At 38.4% G+C, this 26,664-nt stretch overlaps 1 protein-coding gene across 1 annotated transcript in view; it reads right to left on the reverse strand.

Moving 5' to 3' along the window:
• LOC133991832 (protein bicaudal C homolog 1-like) overlaps nucleotides 1-26,084 on the reverse strand; it is a 56,410-nt gene extending 30,326 nt beyond the window's left edge. The window contains exons 1-2 of the mRNA XM_062430406.1: nucleotides 25,892-26,084; nucleotides 5,348-5,394 (exon numbers count right to left, since the gene is read on the reverse strand). Coding sequence (XP_062286390.1) covers nucleotides 5,348-5,394; nucleotides 25,892-26,084 — 240 coding nt within the window. The remainder of the gene's footprint in view (nucleotides 1-5,347; nucleotides 5,395-25,891) is intronic.
• Between the last annotated feature and the right edge of the window lie 580 nt (nucleotides 26,085-26,664).

Here is a 26,664-nt window from a genome sequence, read left to right on the forward strand (position 1 = left end):
AATCGCTGTTGCTATTATCTAATGGCAAAGAAACACCCTTCCAGTCATTCTCATGAAATATGCTGCCCACAGCTCTGCGTTCGCAGCTGGTTTCTACTGAGAGAATCACGGAAGCAGAAGGAATTCTGGTATCATTTTGTGCAACGAAGAAAAAAAAGAGAAAGAAAAACAGAATTCCTTTAAAATCATCCCTGTAAACTATTTTTGAAAGGAATTATTTTGTGCCATCATTTAAGTGACGATGCTGTTCAGTTTTTCAGCTCTAACAACCAACATACTAATGATCCTCCATCAATGTCCTCCTACTGGAAACCTTCCCATCATTCCTCTCAGCAATATTATCACAAGTGCTGCAATAATATTATCAGTCTATTCACTCAGAATGGTTTTACACGCAATGAAATTCAGGCCCTGAACCCAAAATCTGATGAGTTCTGTGTTACTGGCCCGAGGTACAAGTGCCAAATCTGCAACATGATGCCCTCCCGCTGTTTTCTGGTGTATGTGAGAAAGGACAATAAATCACAAATATCCCTGCAGCTAAATGTAATCTTTTTCTTTATCAACTCAAGACACATACTCACACCAGCAGCTGGACGAACCACAAACATTACAGGACGTTCTGTTCTCAGTAGTATGGACAAATTCCTTTAACTTTTGCCTCTCACTTTCTCATTTTTTTTGGCTTTAGCTCCTAAAAATCAGTCCCCTGTGACAATGGCAGATGTTTCTGGATTCTGTCATGAAAGAGTTCAATTTAGAACCACAAATTAAAGTAATATAATCCTCTGAGAGGTTGAAATTACAGTGACCATGTAAGAGCAAATGAGTGATTGTGAGTCCCATTAAAAAATGATTACAATGTTTAATTTACACATTACAATGATAAATTCCAGCAACCCAGCAGAATAAAAGCTTATGATAAAATCTAACATTTCATAGCAGAAGTAACTCTTATATTTTCCTAAAATCTTCCAACTTCATCGGCTATGCTTCATCAACTATTTCTCTAAAAAGCGCCTTGTTCTGAGAGACCTGTTTCCTGTCCAGTGTTGCTTTTCTTGGCAGCGTCCTACAGATGGGACTGATTTCTGACAGACCACACACCATTTTAAAGGGTGGATGGCGTTTATTTTCATGCAGGGTCTAGCAAATACCTCTCAAATGGGTCAAGAAGATATTTGCACAAATTAAGTTACCTATACATTTAGTGTTCCACCCTTTCTTCTCTGCTACTCCACCCTTTCTGAAATGAATAAATACATAAATGACTGGTTCTGATCAGTTTCATGCAAAACCTTGACATGATGATTGGTTCTTAGAGGTTTGCAGCTGGCGTATGCAGACGTGCGCAGAGCTGTAAGTGAAATCAAACAGGATATCATTAAGGCAATGTCCTGAAAGACAGCACATGTGTTCAACACACGTGACTATGTGTATACGTCTGTATGTGTGCGTGTATAAGCACAGCAGCAATCAACATGGCAGAGGCATGTTTCCTGGCCCAGACTGCAATGGTGCAGCTGTTGATTCAGCTGGAATGTGTGACTCTGAGTGTGTTTGGGAGGGGGACACAGAGGGCTGTTTGGGGGTGTAAAGTGGTTGTGAGCAAAGACTGACTCAAGGAACAACAGAGCTCAAAGCTGACAGCATTAAAGAAAGCATCCCCACGAGATTCGACAGTCGTAACTGAGACCATGTTAACAATCTGAACACTAACTCGCAGCTAAAGCCCCATTGCTCCTCAGGGCTAGAAATATGCATGGTTTAAAGAGTAGCACACAGTACAAGGAGGGCACTTCTGCAAAAACAGTCTACTGTTGAAATCATCAAGACTAAACGTCACAGGTCAAAGCATGAAAAACTAATGTACTTCTTGTTAAAATACATTTGTTTACTTTTTGTTTAATTCATACTGACCTGGTTTCTTCAACATCTCACAATTTTATACCAATCAAATATTGCAGCCTGACAGTGTTAATTTTCCTATTTGCCCTGTGAAAAAAAGAGATGGTCCAGTGCAATAAACTGAGTGAAATGAATTACACTTGGCTTGAGATCTGAGTGCACTGGCACTTATTTATCATGCCTGGCATTATTTACAGAACCACAACTCCTGGGAAGGAGAAATGGAAGGGGGCTCAAAGATGAGCTGGCTGGGGGTTCAAAGGCATCTCTCAACTCAAATTCACTCCAAGCTCTTCTGTGGTGTGTAGTTATCGACTCAACCAGCTGAGCTTCTCGGCTCTTCTCGGTCCCACGGCTCAATTTCTGCACAGCTCTCCAGGCAGCTTATTGGTCTGTGCCATGATTTGACACTCAAACAGCTCCCAGTCCAAAAGTTTCACTGTTGAACTATTTAGTGACGCACAGTTTCTGTTGTTAAACAATTAAGCATTTCATTTGCAGAGAAATCCCCTTGTTGTACCAGACTGATAACAATGACACACCAGAGGTTTCATAAAATACAAAGATGAAACAGAACGGAAACAGCAGGATAGAAGAGGGGGAACGAGGGAAAAGCACGAGGGAAAACATGAGGCCCATATAAAAGACCAAAACAAAGAGTGGAAACAAAGAGGGACATGTAGCTGGCGTGTTTCCCCCATGTGAGTTGCACATGGCTAATTTCCCAGCTGTGGCACCCTCCTGTGGTCCCAGTTTGCCTGCCATCCTTTTTACTTTCTCACTGACTGTATGAAGAGGGTGGACTGTTTGCTTGCTATTACGAAATGTTGCTCTGGACTCAAAGGAAGTCCAGCAGACACTGAGTAAGAGGGTTTTGATCAACTACAGCAACTTGGCCTGGGGAGAGAGTGTGGGGGCGGACCATTCGTCAGCTCCTGAACTCTACATCTGACTGTTGAGGCAATGGCACAATCTTATTCCCAAAGCCTGATATGTAGAGTCTGCGTCAAAAATGACTGTATGCTTCCTTACACGAGGGAGGGAGTTGCGATTCATGTGCTTTATTAGTCTCACTTGAGTGTGTGTGGTACATGGGTGTGTTGGACGGTAAGGAAACGGTCCAACTAAGAGTTTCCATTTTCATCAACTTCAAGGTATTTCACACACCTCATCCATTTTCTTTCAACAATACCATTTCACAGACGAATTCCGTGTATATTTTCCTGGCTTTAATTGGGCATGTATGGTGATCACGCTATCAGTGGGGAACTATACAGAGTTATCCAAATGGAAATTCTACAATAAAAACATGACTTGTAGCACACCTCCTTTACTGCTTCTCACAAGCCTTCCAACCCAAACAGCTGCACACTAATTTCTAATTTACAATTTCACCACTAGTAACCACCTTGCTTTGAATGAGCTGAGACAATATTGAAGCCAACTATGTTAAAAACCATGACTGACAAAGTAAATACACCAACAGCCGTGTTTTGTCAGAATAGCTTTGTGCAGTGAGGTGGACACGTACAATGGATATCTTAAACATTACCATTTACTCAAACCAAAAGCGGTGGAGGAAGGAATACAGTATATCTAGAGCCCTTGTTAAAATTCCAAGGAGGGGATTCTTAAAGGCGCCTGGTTTGCATTACTTGGTTTTTGAAATCTGCTGCAGGGAAAGTTAAATTGCCTCCATCTTTTACATCAGCAACTCAGCTTCCTAACCTCTAAAACCAAATATGGAAAATAGACAAAAGAGGAATGCTAAAACAAACCGCTGTCCATCATTTATTTCATTACATCCCATTAACATACTATAGAGCTAGTTCAAAATACACAGGAAACCGGATTTCAAACAAGAAAGAATTCCCTCAAAATACTTAAAGAGAGCCACATAATTAACCAGATACCTTCATAATGACTGCTGACAGAATTTATTTAGTGATAACAGTTAACTTTACTTGTTGAAAATGTGATTTTCATTTTCATTGCCATATGATTAATTCTTCTCTTGATTCGTTTCGATTCTTGACCTCATTCATCACATCAATACTGACACCAGCATAAAACAGACACACTTTCACTTCAATACTTTTGGTTCAAAATAAACAAATGAGGCAGATCTGGGTAATTAGTCTGTGAAACACATTCACTGTATCAATAGAAACGGTTGTTTTTTTCCCCTTCAATCATGCCACTAAAGGAACTTGCACCACATTTTGCAGTATAAAGCAAAATAACTGTCAGGATTAGAGGTAGATATACAACATGAGAAAACACACTGCAGTTCATAATAATAAGCTCATGGTCAGGCATGATTTAATGCCTGACATATGGTGGCCTTTAAGGATAGGTTCACAATTTTTCATCTGTCTTAAAACAACAGTCAGGTGTCCATATGAACACTGAAAAAGGTTTTCCTCACTGTAATCAATCCTCCTGTTCATACTGGCTATTAAAAGATTCCCTTCAAATGGGCTTTCAGTTTAAGTGATGGGGGCCAAAATCCACAAAGTGTCCACACAGTCATTTTGTGCAAAAATCTGAGTTAGTCATATGAAGTGGATATCTGCCACATTTATAGTCTTTTTAGCATCAAATTACCTCTTTTCGTTTCTCCATTGAGCTGCAGTGGAAGTATAGTGACAAAAGAAAGGACTTTGGCAATAAAAAGACATACAGACTTAAAATATCTTTTCTTACTTTGACTAATTTGGGCGGCTGGGGCTTCATATTAGCTTCAATTAAACATTAAAATATATTTTTTGCACAGAAAGACGTTTGTGGATTTTGGCCCACATCATTTACATTGAAAGTGCATTATGTAGGGATTTTCAAATGGTTAGTATGAACATTTAAATGGTCATTTGGGCACCTGACTATTATTTTAAGATAGACTTGTAAATCCTAATTCTTGTAGCTAGAGGTTGTATGAAACACCATTAACTAATAAAAAATAAAAATATAATGATCACCAGTGAGACAATGTGAACGAGTTGTGACTAAAAATACCCTTCAAGACTACTGACGATCACTGAGGCAAATCCTTGTGTTGGTGCACATAATGAGGCTTCAGAACATTAAAAAAAGTTAAAACAGTGACGACGAAAAATCAATGAGGCATTTCTTTCCTAAACAGGTCTTTGTCTGACCTCGACATAATTTTAAACTGTAGAGATGATCTGATATATTATGGTACATTACGTAAGTGAGAAAGGCCCAAAGTGTTGTGTCAGCTGTGTTACAGGATCAGAGCCCTGGAGTGATTTAACGTCGGTGTTGTCCCATCGTTTTTGTTTGTTTTGATTTGTACTTACGAGTGACTGGAGGAGCACCTGACATCTGCTCCCTTACTGAGAGAGAAGCGCTGCTCAGTGGGCTTGAACGCAACACAAAGACAAAGCAAACACTGTCCAACTGCAGACTACACACTCACCTTCTGAAAGAAATCCTCCCCTCCGTTGACTCTCCCCTCAGAGGCAGCTAGAGTGAGACAGAAAGAGAAAAATAATTCATAAAACCACACAGAGCCACTCACTTTTGAATACACAATGTAGCCTTAACGCAGCCAAATCATACACAGATTATCCAGCCTCCGCAAAATGTTACAGTATCTTCACTCAGGGGTGTTTTTGGTGGATCCCCATTTCTTTGTATATTGTGTTTGGCACAGCTACTGATACTGCTCATTTGCAGGAACGGAATAAAATGTTCCAAGTAATTTTCTATAATCCTAGAGATTGGACTCAGCTTCCGTGTAACAAATTGATGGATACAGTGAAAATATTTGGGCATTTTACAGTAGCGGTTAATGGTGTAATTCATACCACGCTTGGGTCAACTCCTGTTGGTTTCGCACATCCTAAAACAACTTTCACAGTTTTGAAATTCATCTGTCAGCGTACTGTACACTTTTAACCTAGGGAAATACAGTATATCAAAATTTAAGAGCTGAATACATTAACTGCTTAGTGTCACCTGTAAACAAAATCAGTATTTATGAGAGAGCCTGTTTTTAAACGTGTTTTTAAAGTAATTTTCCAAGCAGGTGACAGAATGCCAAGAAACTCCCTCTGCTAATACAGTAAGCTGAATAGAGACAGTGGGCCAACCACCAAAGCAAGTCAGGCCTGCAGTCACTCCAACACATCTGTAAGTCCTTCAAATTGTGGCAACTCTGTTGATGCAAAATACATATCTGCTCTCCAAGGAGAATTCTCATGTTCCTCTGTCATTTGGGAGAACAGGAAGGTTTACTGATGCGTTTCAGCCGTGTTCCCAACGATGGATCTGCTGATGTCTGTTCAAATCTGGGTCAGGAGCAGCGCAGTCGATTTGGGTTATATATCAGAGTCATAAATAGTGGCCTCTGCACACTGACAAGAATTATGTTGTGATTAAATGGACAAGAAGGCCTGTTTCATCTGCAGCTGACAGCTCTATTTCGGAATACATAGTTGAGCTATATCAAATTTAAAAGTGATTAAGGATTTTTAATTTCAGGATGGAGCAGATTAGTGTTGGCTGAATATGATCAAACTATACTGCAAAAATTGTGTTCACAAACATACTGTGAATTAGAAACCCCTAAAAATGTTTGATTATTTTTCAATGTATTTTGAACACATAATTTTAGCAAAATACCAGTGTGGCAAAAAAAAAAAAATGTTTTGGAAGAGAGACACAAAACTCCATTGCAGCACTTATTTTTAAACTAAATGATACTGTAGCTAAATGATTACATTTTCTCCTTCAGACTGTTAATATAACAAACATACAGAATCATATGGTTGCAATACAAACTGAACTGCAGTACAAAGAGAAAACTTCTAACTTATTTATCTCAGTAACAAATGATGATCCTCATGTGAAACCTGGGTGAGAAAGGCATTGTTAGGGCTTCCCTTATCAATGCCACATTTCAAAGTACAAACAAAGCAAATGAAAAGCCTCACTAAAACATAGTCTTTAACCAGACCAGACATTATGGTCTTGTGCGATGCACTAATGCCTTCATCATGAGCACTTAACACGTGTTTGTACTTTCACAGGCTGCCCAGTAAACAAGTCCAGGCCACAATTTATGAAGACATTGAGACTGCTCTGCTTTGGCTCAATGGGTTTGACAATTTCAGATGAAATGTGTGTACTTTAGATGTTCACTAACCCATTAGATTGATAGAGTCAATGGATGAATTCTGACTACTCGTTGGCTCATCATTCAAAACAGAGGGATAATATGGGAAATCGAAGAAGGACGTAGATTAGAAACTGATGGACAATGCAGGGCAACATGATAGCTGAAACACATTTAAGATTCAGTTTTCATAGAGCGATCATGCAAATATTCTAACCACCAACAATCCTCTTCTTCAGGGTCCAAAATTAACACCCGCCAAGCACCAAATGCGGGGGGATTTTCCGTCCAATCTCGGAAGGCTATCCACCACAATGGTGGCTAAATGTTTGTACCAAAACAGTCATGTAATACAATATGTGGCATGATGGCTCAGAGGAAATTACTTATGTTTGTTCCTATACAGTGTAGACACGCACCATATGTGTTTTTCTTAACGCACGCCTAAACAGTGCTGTGAGACTGTAAGAGCGCTCAAGACGGTCTGAGGCAAAGGGGCGCCAGCCATAGTCCATCTTGAGTTCTTCTAGTTTTGCAGCACTGTTTACCATAGAGACATTAGCCACTCGACATTGATGCTCTATGCTAAACTGTATCTTGCCACTTATCTGCTGCTGGCTATAATTAAATAGCTATTATGCTGCGACATTTACAAAGAGTAAGCCAACATTTAAAACAAAGTCCCAATGACAAAAAAGAGGAAGAAGCACTTAAAAATGTAAGTTTTGTGAGAAATTGAGGTTTGGAGATGAAGGAGTTTCCAGAAGCTGGCTACAGTATGATGCTGAGGTTGTGGTTTTTTAATCAATCATAATACCTTGGCAGGTGAGTCAAAAAGTTAAATAGGGACACTGCCCTGCTGTCATTCTTACTCGCCTTCATTTGCTGTCAAAGAAAAAGAAAAAAAGATACTATACAGTTGTGACACATTGGATGTATTACATTGACAGATGGAAGGCGTCACAGATGGGGAGGCCAGTTGCTAAAAACAATGTCTAATGCCTCCTCAGCTGCTTTAAGAGCCACCAATTTTTGTTTAAAAATCATAGCAGTTTTATCAAGTGGCTGATGCAGAGATGGACTCAGCGTACAGCCAGATGCTAAACATAATGAGATGAGAGCTATGAGGCATCCAGCCATAAACACTGATGTGGACTGAAATAGAGATTTCAATTTTACTTGCTGATTAGGGATAGGGCTGAAATTATTAGACATTTACTCAAAACACTGACAATTCTGAGAATGTATTATCATTACGATATAGAAGAGGCATTTCTGGCAATTGGCTAGGATAAAAACAAGTTTGTTGCAGGCCACATTTTGGCATCTATAAAAAAGTTTCTCAAGTCAAGTCTCATCTTGAACCGGAGCATCTACAGATTAATTCCATACATGATTCACTAATGTTAGACATGATACATGATGAATATATATCTCCACCCACCATCTTGACTGTACACAATTATACAACAATGAACAGCTCTGCTAGTTATAACCCTAACACTTTAAAACAAATATATTTGATTTATTTTAATGATAGTAAGCAGAAGTGTTAACATCCGATATTAGGTTTAGATGACATCCAGCTTTGAGTTAAAATGATAAGAAACAGCTCTGACTGAACTCTTTACTTCTTCAGAGGCCTAAAGTTATCCAAGATTATGAAATACTTTACTAAAAGGGTTTGTTGTGAAACTAAGACAATCAAAAAGGAGTGCAGCAATATCCAACAGATTGTTTATCCACTTTAAAAATGAAAATCTGTGGTCTCAGTATTCTCTTAAGACCAAAACAAAAGTAAATCAATCAGTGACAAATGAATGTAATACCAAACAGGGTACATTGCAGGCCAGTTAAAATGCTACTTAGAAACACTCCATTTGCATGAGGACATTATATATTATGCATTTTACTCTGTCACTGATTTGTCAACTTACTGTATATGTAACAAAGGTATTCATATTCAGAGAGGAAACATTAACTGAGAAGGGAAAAGAAAAACAACCGTAACTGTACGTCTGGTGACGTGAATGCCGTCAGGCTTGAAGTGAAGATGTCAGTGTAGCTTCTGTATCTGAGATGCTTGGCAAGAAAATACAGCAATTAAGTCTAGTAATTACACAACAGAGATGGCTGACTGAGCAAACACAACTATACTTTGATACTAAGTGAATAACAGTGCCAGAGGCAATTCAGATCCATTTCAGTTTCCCCCAAAAGAGTGCTTGTCTGCAGACTGAAATACCATTTATATCCATGAAAATTTAATTTCTAAATAAATGCTAAATTGCACAGAATTACACACAATCTCACATGCACAAACAAAGATTACATTTTCATATGTTTCTTTTGTCATTTATTTAAAAGTAGCTAGTACGAAGTGCAGGGGAGAGCCATATGTTATACATGACAGTTCCTTTCTTTTTACTCCAATTTGTCTGTGAAACATTTAAGTCAGAGCAAACTGATGAATAAATATACACAAACAATAGAACTTTTGGTGTAGTGTTATCTCAGTAGTATTACGTTTACGAACATTGAACATTAATGTTAAAACTGACTCCAGACAACAATACGGTCAAATTAGACCTAATAAAAATGACTGAAAATAAGAGTTAAGAAAACATTAATACATATTTGTTTAGATGTTATCCATACAACTGCTAAACACTAACACAAACAGTGCAACAGCATTTGTTGGTGTGTGTGTTGGGAGCTAAAAAGAATCAGATATGGAGCATGAGTGAAAACATAAGCCATGTGCTGAGAGCAAAACATCCTGTTGGCACATGCAAGGCGTTTAAACTGGTCGTGGGAGAACTCCGAGCAGAGACAGGGAGGTTACTACGAGCTCTAGGGTATGTGATGGTATGGAGACAGATGGTCTTATCTTGTGCACTTAGTCTAAACCTGCAATACACAAAATGTAAAGTGACAGTGGCATGGTTTAGCTTGTCTAATTACATGAATGTACCAATTTTCCTATGAGGCATTTTGTAGCTACTTGTAGAGCAGACATATTTTCTTTATTACCCTCAACACAAACCTGGTACCAGACGCCCAAACTGTTGACCATCTCTCAGACTTCTTTAGCAACTGAAATAGGTCTTTTGTTTTGCTCATAGACAGCCATTTTCCCGATTCGAAAAATAACCAAGTCAATCCAAGTAAGCTTTGTAAGAAGAAGGGGGGGAATGCATATTCTTTTGCCAGAGACAAAACAGTTGTGACAGAAAAAGTGCCACAACAATGAGGACAAGCGTCAATGAGTTCAATGAAGAAATACTGGTTGCCTTAAGTTCACAGTCACAGCAATTACTCTTATATCAACTATAATAACTCAACAATCAACTATAACTACTTACTATAACAAGCCTGGCTAGCCGTTTCTGCTGTTTCTGTTTCCGTTAAGCTAAGCTAAGCTAAGCTAAGCTAAGCTAATTAACTCCTGGATCTTGCTCCATAGTTAATGCACCAACATGAGACTCAATTGATCTTTTCTTCACTTCTGGCAGGAGTGCAAACAAGTGAACTGAGCAATAAAAAAAAGGAATGCACAGATATTTTTGCATTACAACTTACTTTTTTGATTACTGCAATGATTTTTGTTAGTAATTGTTATAGTTACTATCACTTTGTTAAGATATTGATGCATTCCAGGGCACAACAGCATCTGAGATTTGAAAGTCAGCTACTGAAAAGCAACCATTTCGATGCAAGAAACCACCAAATTCAAATCTGGTGGCACAAACTTACATTTTTCCTTTTCACAACATTCATGTTTGCTTGCTTGTCATGTAGATTTGATTTGCCAACATCATATGATGACAAAAAAGACACAAACCATAGAGAGCTTTTATGTTTGTCTTTGCCCATTTTCTTTAAGAACTGACAGTCATTTTACCTCAAAAATGCAGAGCACATGTTTTATTACTGAGATAACTAAGACACCCATTATGTTTCCAGCGAACTGGAACGCAATTCAAATTACATGTCTTAAAGAAATTTGACTGAATGGTTGGACAAGAGCTGGAGAGCTCAAAGTTTGTTTTACAGCATTTGGTATTGCTGACGTATTAAAAGAGATTTTGTTACGTTTATTTCTAAAGTGACAGAATGGTCTAAAAGTCTGTTTTCGGTCTAGGTTACATGAGGACAATGCAGCACTCCTCCCTTCCAGCTCAGTAGATTGTAAAGGCATCACAGTTGAAAAACAACACAAGATCCCTGAGCACAGATCACATGTTGCAATCAATACTGTCCTCTGCTGTTTTTTTTAATATGGAGAAATGAGACACTAAATTAGAAGCAGTTATCTCCCATGTTCCCATTGATTTGACAATGTAAACAAGAGCATTACAGTTAATCAGATCCACACCCCCTCTAATTGTCTCCATATACATATAATAATGTAATATAACAAATTATTGTCACTGCATATAAAGAACTGGGTGCAGTGTGAAAGCATGAAGGTCTAAATGCTGTCAGATGAAAATGGGGTCTGTTATCCATTATTTTGTGGAGAGGCTAACTTTCTGGGAGATTCCAGTGTTTTGACACTGAAGGAATGTAAACAGCGTTGATTTCTACAGTCGTGGCTTCAATCCACATACAACAATCAAGCAAACAATAGAGACACAGGTCATAATAACTCAAAACCAAAGATGTGTTCAACATGTATATTTTCACTATAAGAACATTTCTGTCCTACGCCATGTGTGCAGGTTTAATGGAAAGGTTGAGAATGAGCACCAGATTAAGCAAAATTACATCTGACATATCCACAGCATGTTTTCTAATAACAAGAGGGTAAACATATTATAGCTCAGATGTAAGTCATACATCTATTTATTTTGGATATGCTCAGTCAATCAATAACCAATAAATAATACAAAAGGCCATAGGGGAGCATATACACCTGGCTACCCCCCTATTTGTGTTGTGTCAGAACTATCAAGTGAAATCCATCATTCCAAAGGATTTCTATGAGGACAGGGGTCTTTTAGATTACAAAAAGCAAAGAGAGCACACTAAAGGCACCAGCTAAATCTCTTAAATGCAGAGCTGCTTAAACAAAATCCTCTGCACTGGTAATAATCACAACAGGACTTAAGGTGAAACTTGGGACATTCACAGAAAAGTCTACGCAAGCATTAAAATGAGAAAGGTTATACAACTTCAATTTCCTTTGGATAGGATTTCATAACAAATGACAACTCCAATCTGGGAAAGGTTTGACATATCAGTCCCTTGCCTGCTTTCGTGTCTTTAGAAAAGTGACACAGATTAATATTAAAGCCAGGTTTACGAGCTCCCCTGGCTGCGAAGACTATAACTGCTATAAAATAACTACTTTTCCCATGTTTTAATAAAAAGAGCGGGAGAGAATGTTTTCACACCAGCGTTCAGACATCTATCCCCCCAGTCCGCACAGCAGCTCTCAGCTGATTCAACATTGAGCTAATGAGAGGGCCTCAGGGAGCTGTAGCAAAACATGAACACACACACAATGCATCAACTCCTTGGGTAAGCACCCATGCCCATTAACACATGAGCCCACATATTCTTACTATAGTATATAGAATACTGTAAAGGTTCAATGATTAGTTGACTGATAAATTAAATCATTTTTATTAATCATTTATTTCTTATTTTTCTGCAACCTCTTAAATAGAACAATTTGAAGCTTTTCTGTGTCATACATTACAAAAAACTGAATATCATTGGATTTTGGACTGTTGGTTGGACAAAATGTTATATCTGAAGATGTCACTTTGAGATTTTTCACATTTATAGACAAATCAATTAATCGAAAAAACTAGAAATACTGCCATGTGGTTGCATGCCAACGCAACCAGTCAAGTTGTAGTTTACATCATTGCCCAGGCTTTTGAAGGAGTATAATAAAAAGGTATTTTTTTGGCCAAATTTAGAGACACATTTTTACAAAGGAGTACAGACAACTGATAAAGAGCTTCATCACAAGGTGTAACAATAATCAACTGAGGCGTAATATCAGCAAAACCAATAAGCTTGTGGTTGACTACCAGAGGAACAGGATGCCCCTGTCTTGTTTCCTACTACAGTGATCATGATGTGATCTGGGTTTCTGTTCCATGAACAAAATGACTTCGCTCTTCTAACACCTGCATTCAATCTGCTCATCACCTCTCCAGTGTTTCAGCCCTGGCTCTTCACCCATTTATTGCAAAATCGTTTTCTCAGCTACAATGGTAAGCAAGCCTTCCTAGTCAAGTGTATTTGGAAAAATGTTCCTTCTGTTATCTAGCTTGTTATTCATTATCTTTCCTTTGCCTCAGCTTTGTTGTTCTTGTTCTGCTGCATGTCTATTAGTGTGTAATGTAATTGACAGAAACAAAAAACAGCATCAAATTCCTTGTATGTGTTCACATTTTTGGCCAACAAAGCTGCAGCCATGATGGTAGATAATGGTTCAGATACGAATGTTGCTGTAAAAAGGCTGCAAATTCTAAAATGTGGATTCTGCACAAACATCTTCAACCCGGCAGCACAGAAGATCTTCACAATCACCAAGACTAGTGTCACCAATTAAATATCCAACAAAATGTGAAATATAGTCTCAATCTCCCCTTCTGTTCCTCAGTTATGACATTGAATGATGGGCAAAAATGTGTTTTTGCAGAACAACATGATGTCACAAATTTTCGCCTATTAGACATTCGCGTGAAACTTTATCATACGTAGTGTATGATTTATGAGTTATGGCCAAAAACGAGTTTTCATAATTGGCAGATTAATCAATAATGGAAATCACCTAACCTACAACTCAATAAGTACCCATACTCATTCAGGGTGGGTGATATGGATACAACTTCTATTGATATATCATGATATAGTATATTTCCTGGAAGTTAAATTGAGGATTGTGATAACATTTCTACCTGACAAATCAAAATATGTCATCATATCAAAGACACTGCGTAAATCGAGTAGTGCCATAAAGCAGATGTGCTCAGTGAATTGCACAGCAAAGCCTGATAAAACCAGAGATATCAAAAGCAATCTCTGTATAAATGGAATGTCTCAGGTGGCTGACAAATTTATATTATCTCAAAGTATTCAACTTCAAATCGCAAACAGTTCTTCCTCAAATATACACAACTTAACAGACCAATGACCATGTCATTTAAATCCAAAAAGCCAATTTGAAAAGATAAGTAGCAAGTTTAGACAATAAAGAAAACAATGGATTTATTGACGGAGGCTGTTTATATCAATCGAGCCGGAATGGCTCAATTCAAAGACAGAGTGTCTGTCACCTTGCAGCTGACAAGGAGTTGGCAGTAACAGGATTGAGATCTAAATAAAAACAGACAAAAGCCAACATTTAACATTTTCGCTGTAAACGGTTTTGGCACTACTTCTATGCAAGTTGGCATCCAAATAAAGACTGCAGTATGATAAACATTTCAACTGCTTCTTCTAGACAACAGCGGTATCTAATCACCAAGTCAGGACTGGGAAAGTATACAACTAGAACGGAACTGGCTGTCTTCTTTATGTAAGCTTTCATATCAACACTGCCAGAGAAGCATTCTGAGCTTTCAACACTGAATTCTTTATCTTTGTTAGAGGGAACTGGGAGGTTATTGATTATTTTGGGACACATAAATATGCCTCCTATTTCATGCTTTTGGAATGAAATTGTTATGCCATTTAATCATCATGTGAGGTCACTTGTTAACATCATTAAGATTCACTTCACACTTGCAATGATTAATGGGAAAGCAGTCTGTTGTGGTGCTTTAAGTCTGAATTAAACTGTTAAACTGTTAAAATTTCCAGTCATTTAATCCCTGCTTTTGATACAATTTACAGGCAGCATTTTTTCAGCCTTTCAAGGTATTTACATTCTGTAATTACTGCTTTCTATATGTGGCAGGTTTTTTATTGTTAGTTACAGAGTGCGCCATTCCTGCTGGATTCAAGTTGCCTACCTATGCATGACAAATTCATGGGCACATGTGCATGCAACAAATATGAATTCAGGTAATGCAGTGTTAGTGTTATCTCATAGATATCAGTCTCACTGTTTATATTCACTCTCCTAACACATAATCTGAGCTGTACTAGCTTACTGCTGATGCAAACTGAACATTTCCAACCGCTGCTAAAAGCATTGAAACAATAAAACAAGCCACTGTGGTATGCTTTGTGTCCATGGCAACAACTACAACAGGGCAAACTATACAGGGGCTAATTTCACTGGTATCTGGGTTAGTCAGCAAAAATGTGGCAATTAGGTGGCAGAACTTGCTGTATTAATTGGGTCATATTGCCAAACATTTCCTATATTTTCAGCAACAATTTGTTCTTTTTAGCTACTTGACAGGATTACTGTATAATAGCTGGAAAAGGTAGGTGGGATCTAGAGCCCACCGATATATTGGTCAGTTGATATTGGTCTATCCACAATATATCAGTATACAGTGCTATCTGTGTATATGTTGACCAATATATTTTTATTTTTTAAAAGTTATATAGGCAGCATTTCCTGTCGAATTGTTAATTCAAGTTTAAAATATATTAATTGATTTATTGTGCATATTTATTAAATATATTTGTATTATTTCTAAATTCCCAGTGAAGTTTACTGTTTCAGTACACTGATAACATTTTCGACAACAACAACAAAATAGCCTGCCTTCATTACGTAGCTTTGTCTCAAGTGTTTGGTTGGATGATGGATGATGGTTTGGATCATTGCAATATATAAATACATACAATACTAACTGAAATATTGATATTGGAATAAAAAAATAAATAAAAAAAGACTCCTTAATATTGTATCAGCCCCAATATCTAGTACCGGTCAAGCTCTAGTAGGACTGGAGGCAGCCGGGAGCTGTTCATTCAGAAATACATTGAATACACAGTACTTCATTCAGAAAAACAATGATGTTTGTTGGGCAGCAGTTGCAGCAGTAAACACTTTATTGTGAAGACATTTAAATGCTGACCACAGTCATTAAATATGTTTAGAAAACAAAACAACGATCTATATATCAGCAGGGAGTAATGGAACAAGAATGAGCAGCAGGCCATAGTGAGCTTCTTGAGGAGTTGGAGGCGATAATGTAAACAACTTTACTTTGCCCTACAGTTGTGTGGAAAACTACTCGCACCGTGAAATCAGACAGAAATTGTAATTACTGACTTTATTAAAACAACTGGCCTTGGTTTGGCTGCACTACAGAAGATATACCAGTCACTCTTGCTGTATTTCTGATGTATTAGCTGCTGGTTATGAGTGTAGTATTTAACCATATTCACAACCAGTAGCCATGGTGTGTCTCCAGAAAAGAGGCACAAAGGATTACAGCTATAAGGTCTGATGCTTTGAAACTAATATGAATTTTCAAGCTTTTGGTGAATGAAGTTAGTACCCGCAAAACTGAACACCTGTCATCACATTTTTTTTGGGAGCAGAAATCACCCTCTGTACTCAAAGCTCATCTCTCCTCTCAACTCCAGCAAGGTTGCCAAGCAACTGTGCTATCAAAATAATATACTAAGTGCCAGATGTTGCTTTGCGGCAAACAAAGATGAAAGCCTGCCAGAGAAACTAGACTCACTGAACCTCAGGTCACACAAATGAGACAGTCTAGAAATATTTAGAAACAGACTTAAAGATCTCCGGCCTAAACTGTTTTTCCACTATGTCCATAAACACTGAGCAGATTATGACATGACACCCATTGCTTACACTGTTGAATTTTCAGGCATCATTACATCCAGTCCAGGAAATAAGACATTTAGCATCAAGCTGTTGTTGGTAACATGTTTGGGTTATCCTCTCCTTATTCACCTCCCATGTGTCGACGCAGCCAAGTGATTACACAACGCTGTACATTCCTGGTGCCTGGTATCTACTGTGTTTGATCCCCCGCGGAGCATAGGGAGTCAGTCTCAGTTAACAGGCCGGGAGTTGCACTGTAAACATCACATTGTGCTGTTGGGAAATCATCGACATTTCACATTTATCAGCATTTCAACCATGGCATCATACATCTTTACTTTAATGACATAAGAAACCTGTGCATTTTCAGTGATGGAAATGTATTTTCCTCGATTACAGTACTTTATTACTGAACCTCTGAATTATATCCAAAAATACGTCCAATTAGATGTAATTTATGCATAAAGGAACATTAGAAATTTACATAATTCAGCTAGGATCTTTTTTGAAAAGCATTTTTTATGGACTCACTTCAACAAAATGAGATTTCCTTCTTTTCTTTCTTTTTTCCATTCTCTTTTGTGGAGAATAGTCTGCCGATGGCCAGAACGAGATCCAAAAGGTACTCTTATAAAAATGCTTTCTCTTCGATCAAGGCAAGTGGAGAAAAGGCAGATTGTAGTGGATGTTGAATGAGGAGAGAGAACAACAAACCAAAACCCAAGGTTCTCCAAAGATAAACACTGAAAACTCTTGGGGGGAGTGGTTAAGGGCTGGGTGATGTGCATGAGTGTGCGCCTGTATGTATGTGTGTGTGGTGAGTACGCACACGTGCAGGATAAGTCAGGGGTGCCCCCCCCAAGAAACATTTCTAAAATAGCAACCGCAAACCAGACAGAATGTAAATCTGCACTTTGAAAAGGGTTGAAGAAAAAAGAGCTTTGAGGGACGTAGAAAAACAGGTATTCATTTCAGCCCATTTACAGTTCCAGGAGCATAGAAATGGGTCAGAGCTCTCCATCTCCACTCGGACTGCTGAAATAGGACCCCTGGTTTTATTTTCTTGAGTAATGAATTACAGGTTTTTCCGCCGACTGGAGCTCAATTATATTACAGCTCCTGAAAGCTTCATCATGCCCAGGATGAAGGAATTCAATGCGTAAGCAAAGTTGAATAGAACTGTTTAATTGTATCAGCATGTTTCAGAACATTCTGAAAGAAAGGGAGAGAGAGAGGGAGAGAGGGAGAGAGAGAGAGAGAGAAGGTGGCAAGAGGCAACGGAGCGAAGCCCAGCAAAGAGTAGATTTCAGCTCTGAAGTCAGCTGGAGTATTTCAATTACACTCTGGCTGTTCTGATGTATGTTTACTTTCCGTATTGCTTAGATTAAGTATTAAGTATTAAGATTAAGTATGTTTCAAAATGTACCATACACAGCCACAGGTTGAGAGATTTTATCAATGTAGATGGCCTTGATATTGTCCAGCACTTCGGGTTGAACAGAGAAGGTGAAAATAATCTTGCTCAACATTCAGCAGACAAAATTTTGTTCTTAAAGATTTACTAACTATAGATTTACTAATATGTAGCAACAATATGGCAGTGCTTCTTAAAAAAGGTGCATATATCACACACACTCGGTATATGAAATTATATTCACTCTTTCTTCCTAAATGCTCAACAAAATCAGGGACCGTAAATACTATGACAAGGATTATTAAGTATGAACAGCAAGCTGGCAAGGTAATTCGTCAAGTTGAAAATACTGTTTTTGTTACATTATCTTATTTGTGCTTACTGCAAGCCATGCATCAACTGCGGCAACTAGATGGTTTTGCTACGTCACAGGTCAAAGGTCAACCAGATTGAACTTTGTGTGATGCTAATGAGGCAATACCCATTCCTTACAGAAGCAAATGCCTTTAGAAGTGGAATCATATTTACTTTGTTGTAATGAATGGGAAACTTTTTTTTTTTGCCAGCCTACTTTTAATGTGGTCCACAACCACAAAAAAGAACATTTGCTGCTTTGGCACAATAACAACTCAAACACACATTTAACACAGAATCTATTAGTCATAATCTGGTTTATACAACAATATCTTCAAATGACAGCCTCCCCGAGGGAGTCAATTATTTTCACATGTAGACATAAGGGACAAAGTTTCATATCTCATGGCTCTATCTATTGGTTTTTTGGGCTGTACCCGACTCAGAATTTTGTCAGTTTAATCGGATTTGGCTGTTCAATACAAAGATTTGACTATTCCTTCCTTTATTTCATATAGACTATCTGGCAATCAGAAAATCCATAGGCATGAGTTTTGGTGACAATTTTGACTACATTATAGATAGTCATATGCCACAGAGTCATAGAAACACCTTTTTGAACATTTATAAATCAATAAAAGACTACAAGCTACAAACAATGCAAGATTTGGCTTGCGGCCAAGCTGAGTAATTTTGAGCTACCATATGGATTTGTTGGAATAATGAGACAGGCAGCACACATGTAATTCTGTTTAAATCTAGTTCTTATAACATTTTTTAAATTTCACTTTAAACATTAAGAAAATGTGAACGTCATGAAATAAGTGACATTTCCTCTTCAACAGGATATACCTATTTCTGTATTTCTCTTTAAACATAAAACTAATAAATAAATCTAAACAAGAATAAATTAAAAATGATTTTTTTAAGATTGGAATTATTTTTAAATGAAAATAAAAATAGGCTTTTGAATTACAAACAAAACAAAAAAAATTGCATTGTCCCCTTTAAAATAATAATAAAAAGAATTGTCCTTTTATTTATAAATCCTCATTGAAATGGTATTCATGTGCATTGTGTAAGCCTCTAGCCGTTTTTACTGACAAACCCCCCCCCCCCCCCCCAAAAAAAAAAAACAAAACAAAAAAAAACAAAAACACCACTCGACTTGAAGAATCTCAGTCGACTGAGGGATCTCCCACAGATGATTCAACTTTCAGGTTGCAGCCATAATAATGCCACCCGTAACCACATTTTTTCCAAGGGTGATATGTGCAAGATTTCTCTCCAACTTAACTGCTTAACCATCTTTACTTTCACTTTACATTAGTCTAATATAATGGAATTACATGATATGCTGTGTGGAACCTAAAATCACTTCAACATATTAAATTATCAAACTACTACACATGATTACCTACAATTAGTTGTGCAGCCCTACGATCACCTTTTAGCCCCCAAACTGAGTATTACAAGACACAAAAATCCAAGAGCTTAAGATGATCGATCAGAGTGTTTTCACTAACTTTCTGCCTGTGTTTAGTTAGGTTAGAAGGTTAGAGTGAGGATTGTGTTTTAGTGTAAGGATAGACCATAAGACCAGGGAAAGTCCCGACGACTCCACAGTGGATATGATGGAAGCTGGAACAACAGACCAGTGTTTGAACACTCAAGAGGGAGCAATAGAGGGGAAGACGGAGAAAGAGAGAGAAAAGCCTGCAGCACATTCCCCACAAGACACTCACTTCCTGTCTGAGAGTCTTACTCAGCAGCCAGGAGGAAGAGGAGGATGAGGCCCTCACACATACTCCCCTCATTATGTGGGTATGGAAGCCAGTGAAATAATTCTCTAAACAACAAGGGGAAAAAAATAAAGAAAAATATAATGATCTTATTTGTTATATGCTAGAGGGCCTTTATTCTTTCCCAGGCAGAGTTTCCACTTGCCTCCAAAACAATATTTCTCATGTTGTGCAAAATCTGTGGCCTACAAATGAAGTTGTGTTTTCAACATATCTATTAGCATCTTTTACAAAAAGGATAGTAAGTACAGTAGCAACACCTGATGCATAATATACTGAAAACATTGTCACTGCATACTGAAAATACCTGAGAAAACCTTGTACTTTCTCACTGCCGTATGCAACAGTTTTTTTCCCCGTTCTAAACAAAGCTCCCCAATAATAGTCTGTGGCTTTGGAGCAGGAAAACAAATTAGTTCAATGAAGAAAATGATTCACTTAGCTTAATTGTAGGTTGTTGTTGCAGTTACTCAGCAAACATGTTGTTACGACACACACACACACACACACACACACACACACACACACACACACACACACACACACACACACACACACACACACACACACACACACACACACACACACACACACACACACACACACACACACACACACACACACACACACACACACACACGCTCTCCAGGAGGCAATGCTTACTGAACCCTGAGCAGGGAAATCCACAGAGCTCTTCAAACTGGCCCATATACAGAACAATACATTGGTACATTAAAAAATCCATGGAAAACCTTGTTGCACATACAGACACACTCAATTTGGATAATGGGGGTTAAAGAAAATGTTACATCTTTCCCACACTTACCCCTGGTCTCTTAACTTCAAAACAAAAGTTGTCTTACACGGTTCGCTGTACACATAAAACTATCTTTCAGGCTTTCAGGCCTGTGTCATGGTCTCCAGGCCATTAAATTCAAGTTCTATTCTAGGGTGCCAACAGTACAACAGTAAACGCAGATGGCTGTCAGGGTGAGATTTTGTTGTCACTTTACACTCTATTTACTGATCTAAGCCTGTGTGACTGCCAGTTCAAGAGACAGTAAAGTTGTAATTGCTTAGCAGTTAATAATTTCCATTTTCTCCTGATGCAGAATGTGCCAAAATGGGGGAGTGAAAAATGGCTGATCCAAACAAAGGGTATTTTAACCTTTTCCACTCCCCCCTCCCTACCATAGACCCATTTTGGTCATTTTTTTGGGTGGGGGGTGGGTGGGTTTAGGGGGAGATAGCAGGTCAACAACATATCATACATATAAGTGTTATACATCATCTGAAAGAACCTGAAGAACCATTTGAGATGCAGCTCAGCACTAGCACTAGCACACTTTCTAGTCATATATCTGTAATAAACATTGTGTTTTGGTTAGGCGCCTATACAAAATGTTAAAGTTTATAATGTATAAGAGATTACAACATTATGATTGAAGAATATGATGGCCTTTAGAAAATGGCCATGCCAGTTTTTCCCTCTCTAAAATTTAGCCTAAGATTGGAGCGTTATTTAGCCCCCTTCCCGAAAAGCTAGCATGGCTGGTTGGTACCAGTGGATGCCTTAGGTCATGTAGTTTCATATGATACCATCTATCACTTAAAACTGAGCCCATGACAGCGCTGAAAGACAGTAATGTTACTGGGGAAACTGGGAATTTGCTTCAGAGAACATGTGTCAGGCTCATTTGCTGCAAATACATCCACGTAGCAGCTGTTGTTTACCTGCATTACAACACTATTCCTAATCATACTAATTAGCTTGCTTCTTCTCTGAGGAATGTCAACGGTGATACAGCAAAGGTAATTGATCTGAGTAGTTATTCTCTCATCAACTGGACATGAGCTGGGTAAAATGGACACCATATAGCAGGATTAATTCAATACAGCCTCATTTTCATATACTGGATGCAAATTATATGGAATTGAAGCAATTATATTGAATAAATGCATCAAAAACAAAAGTCTTAAGGATTGTGCTGTTTTAACTGTTTCTATTCAATGTTTTAAATTAAAGCTACCACAATCACTCAATTGATGAGACAGAAAATGAATATATGAAACTATTTTGATAATCAATTTATCATTAAAGTCACTTCACAAGCAGAAATGCCAAATATCCTGTGGTTCCAGTTTCTGAAATGTGATTATTTTCAGCTTTTTCTGTTTAATATCATTAAAACTGCACATCTCTAGGTTTTGGACTGTTGGTCAGATAACAAAACACATTTAAATACGTCACATTGAGCTTTTAAATTGTGATAGTGTTTAGTTGCAGGTCTATTGTAAATGTATCTTGTTTCCCTCCATAGTAATGGTTTATGTGATATGTGTCTCTCATCTTTGTGTGCAAATCTATTCATTTATACATTTCATTTTATATTTACAGTTCAGACTTTGTCCACCATTTGGGGAAAAATACATGCAGTCAAGTGCTGATGTATGTGGGCAGAAATGTGTTATCCATATGCTAGAGAGTCACTGAATGTTTAACCATCCTCTGCCTCAAAACCTCACAGCAGTTTTCTTAAAGGTATACTATGCAGGATTTGTTAGTTGGTGTTTGTAAACACAGAATTCAAAGTTGGTCTCCTCCCCTGAGAGCAGAGAAAGACAGAGACGGCAAGATAGAGAGAGAGCATCCATGGTCAAACGAGCTAGAGAGTGAGTGAAGAGAGCGAACAGCACTAGCAAGATCAAAGCCATTAAAAAGATAAATAAAACATTATTTTTTTGGTGGTTGTTTTACGGCAGTTAAGTAAAGCACAAATAAACACATCCACAACTCCACACAACCCTGCAGGAAGGTGCCACATTGCAGTGCTTCATCCTGTCTGCTGTGGCCTCTCTGCTTTGCGTGTGTATAGCTCAGTCCTGCCCTCGGTCAAGCAGGCACACAGACCTGCAGCTCTTCATATATGCATGATACAGAGACAGAGAGCAGAGCATAGCAGAGAAGAGACAGACAGCGATGTAACCTGGTAGCTACCCTACGAGTCCCAACCTCACACCCTGCTTGCTTATATTGTGTGGGGGGCTACACAAGTACTGCCCAAAGGCTGGCAGCCAGAATTGCTCAGAACACAGCAAAATAATAAGAAAATACAGGCAGAGGGCAGACTTTCTTTAGATTAAAATTCACCAATACACACTTCTATTTTACATTTTATATCAATTTTGTTTTTAGGAAAAATCCTGTATAGCATACCTTTAAAGGTTAGTCACTGGCATAACATTTCATAGGAGGTTGGTGTAAACGCTATCTCCAAAGTTTAGAAATCTAAGAGTTTCAAATGTCTAGTTGTGAGTTGTGAATTTAACTATTGCGAACCAGGTTGTCATTGCAGCCTCTAATTTGCAAACTAGTGCAAACATATTACCTAAATCAAAAAGTTGAGATGATGAGTTATTGTTGTTTGGGAAGTGATCACAGCACAATTCGACCGGTGGCTCTTTGCCGAGGGTCAAGCACACTTAATTTTCCAGGAAAGAGAAGCCAGATATTCAGTCACAGACAATAAAACACTGAGCAAAAATATACTGGAGTTCCCATAAAATTATTTCATTATAGTCCAAACTCTGGCCTTCAGAACATGATGTACCATGTCAAAATCTACAGCTTATCCAATCAAAACACAGCCAGATGTTACACAGCTCTGACCCTGAATGAGACTAAAAGAGCTATTCATTAGGATTTTAACATTCCCTTATGGCAGCAGAACAAAAAAAGAGATGCAAATCTCTGAACCAGTGAGTTGAAACAAATTTAGATCATGATTGTGCCTTTGTGTAGTCATTAGTGCATTATGTGAAAAACTCAAACGATGCTGGGAATGTGCAATGTCTACGAAGAGATAACCAAGCTACATGCAACATGACCAGACATCCTGGATTATTCCTGAAGGCCAGAGGTCAAAGGTTGAAGCAGTTTCACAGTTGAGATAGCGGGGTCTTTAAACCTTAACCTACAAATGACCAGAAACACCAGGACACGGAGGAGCAGCCGTTTCTATTCTGCATCCCAGCTCCAATGTCAACATGAGCAATGTCAGCCATGATGTCATGAGGCAGCAATTGGGAAACAAGATGTTGGCAGAGATAGGAGACCAAACCAACAAACTGTCAAGACCCACTAGACTAGATAAATTAAAACCTAACTTATACATATGCGCAGACAGAAACATTTAAGCACGCTGAGTGACGTGGCGCACGGTATATCCGGGACACTTGGATTTAGGGCCGGTCTCTGCTTAAGTTGTTTTCCTGGAAGAGTTAGGGATGACATGGAGCTTTGAGGAATGTACTGAGCAGTGAGGCAGCAACCAGGACAATCTCAAGGGGAAAAACGTGTGCATGTGTGTATAGAATGAAGCATAAAGCAGCAAGCACAACAGCTTTCACCCAATAACAAAGACAATTTTAAGCCACACTTATCAGCACTGTGGACACCGTTTCATGTTTGTTTTAATCCCAGTATGAATATAAACGATAATGTTCCTCCGGAGGTCCTGTTTGGCTGCTTCTCAGCTGTTGGCGACTCTCTGTCTTCTAGTGGAATTGATAAAGAATCCATCCCTCTTACCTAATGCTATTAAATTCCACACACTTGTGTTTTGAAATATGTGATAAATGACCTCAACCTCTGAGTTTCTGGGAACCTCTCAAAAGGGACCGCCTGGCCTCTCCTTATGAGCCCGTCATTGCTTGATTCAATGTTGCTTGCATTTCATTAGGAGAGATTAGAGTGAATCACTTTCTATCAGAAAAAAACAGTTGAGCAAAATGCATGCAGTCCTTAAAATGTAATTAATTTAAACTTTCGTTTAATCATTACTTCTCAACTTTCAGTTCCTTTTCAAAACATTTTTGTTCAAATTATCTAAAGTTGTTGCATCAGTTGTATCTGTATGCAGGCCATTTTACTGAAATATAAGCAAACTGGATGTTCAGGTCAATTTCAGTTTAGTCTACAAACTAATGCACACCATGGGAGTTTGTGTGGCGACAGCTTGTGGTTGGAGCATGTTACTACCTCCATAAGTACAGCATGATGGGTACATTAATGATACCATCTATTTTATTTTTGCCCTCGTCAAACTTCTAAGCAATAAGTTTTATGCAACAAAACTTTCTAAAAGAATAAACTCAGTCTCTTCTCTCTGTAGTCATCATACCATTTTCTTCTGCTTCTGACGTAATGGCACCAATTGAAAACTTAGAGCTAATTGGCTCTGCTTAATTGCCCTAATTGATTGGTTTCGGATCACGCAGATATCACGCTTAAATTTTCCTATCATGCTAGCAAGGAGTAATACGATTCTAAGTTACTTAAACCAGTAATTATGCATTGAAAGTTCAATTTTATACGTCTAAGATAAACAAAGGGCCATCATAGGGCTTCTAAAGAGTGCAGCTTCCCTGAAACAAGGACAGGCTACAATTACAGCTGAAACGTGGACAAGATGGAAGTTGAAAACGCATTATAGAGTTAAAATATTTCTTAACATCACCAAACTTTGTACTTATTTTGATTTTTCTTTTACCTAATAACATGACTTCTAACTTCTTGCGGTCCACTCGAAACCTTTCCTCAGTCCACTCCGGGTCTGGTAGCGGATGGGGTCCGCTCAGATCTTCCTCTGATCCCGGGAGAGGAGAGTCGGTGCTGCGCTCGCTGTTTGAGCCATGGTCCGACTGCTGCAAGTATCCGCTTATAGTGTCGCACTGGGCAGCCATTGCGCTGCACAGCAACTTCTCCAGTGGCCACTGCGTTTTAAAGTGAAGTTGAGCTGAAGCAAAGCTTTGAACTTCTGTTGTGAAAAAACTTATTTTTTTTATTCCGTCACTTCGGAGTGTTGTGCGGGCTCATTGCAGCGCAGTCGACACTTTCCCCAGCAGTTTCTTCAAGCCCCTTCGTTTTCCCCCATTAGGCAAACTTCTAAAAATAGTTGGGAGCACTGGTTCACTCGCTATATTGTCTGCTGAGTTAACGGGGCACCAAACAGCACACAGCAAACTCACCAACCAAGTCCTCGGGAAAGTTTCACGTGTCATCTTGCAAAAAAAGCAGGACTCCTCCCAGACAGATTTTTTTTGAGCATCTACCTCCCCCTGGGTTCCCGAAAGGGCCTCCAAATTCAAAAATTCAAGAGACTCTCACTGGATTGAATTTTTGTTTTTGTGAGATTTATAAAGTGCACAATGTCTCATTTTTGGGAAAACTGTTGAGGGATTATATCCAATTATAGGCAACCAAATCATAGTCATTATGAGCTGAAAATTATATAAATTGGCAGTCTCGAGTATGAATGAATAT

Source organism: Scomber scombrus, chromosome 12 (assembly GCF_963691925.1).
Source record: "Scomber scombrus chromosome 12, fScoSco1.1, whole genome shotgun sequence".
NCBI classification, from domain to species: domain Eukaryota; kingdom Metazoa; phylum Chordata; class Actinopteri; order Scombriformes; family Scombridae; genus Scomber; species Scomber scombrus.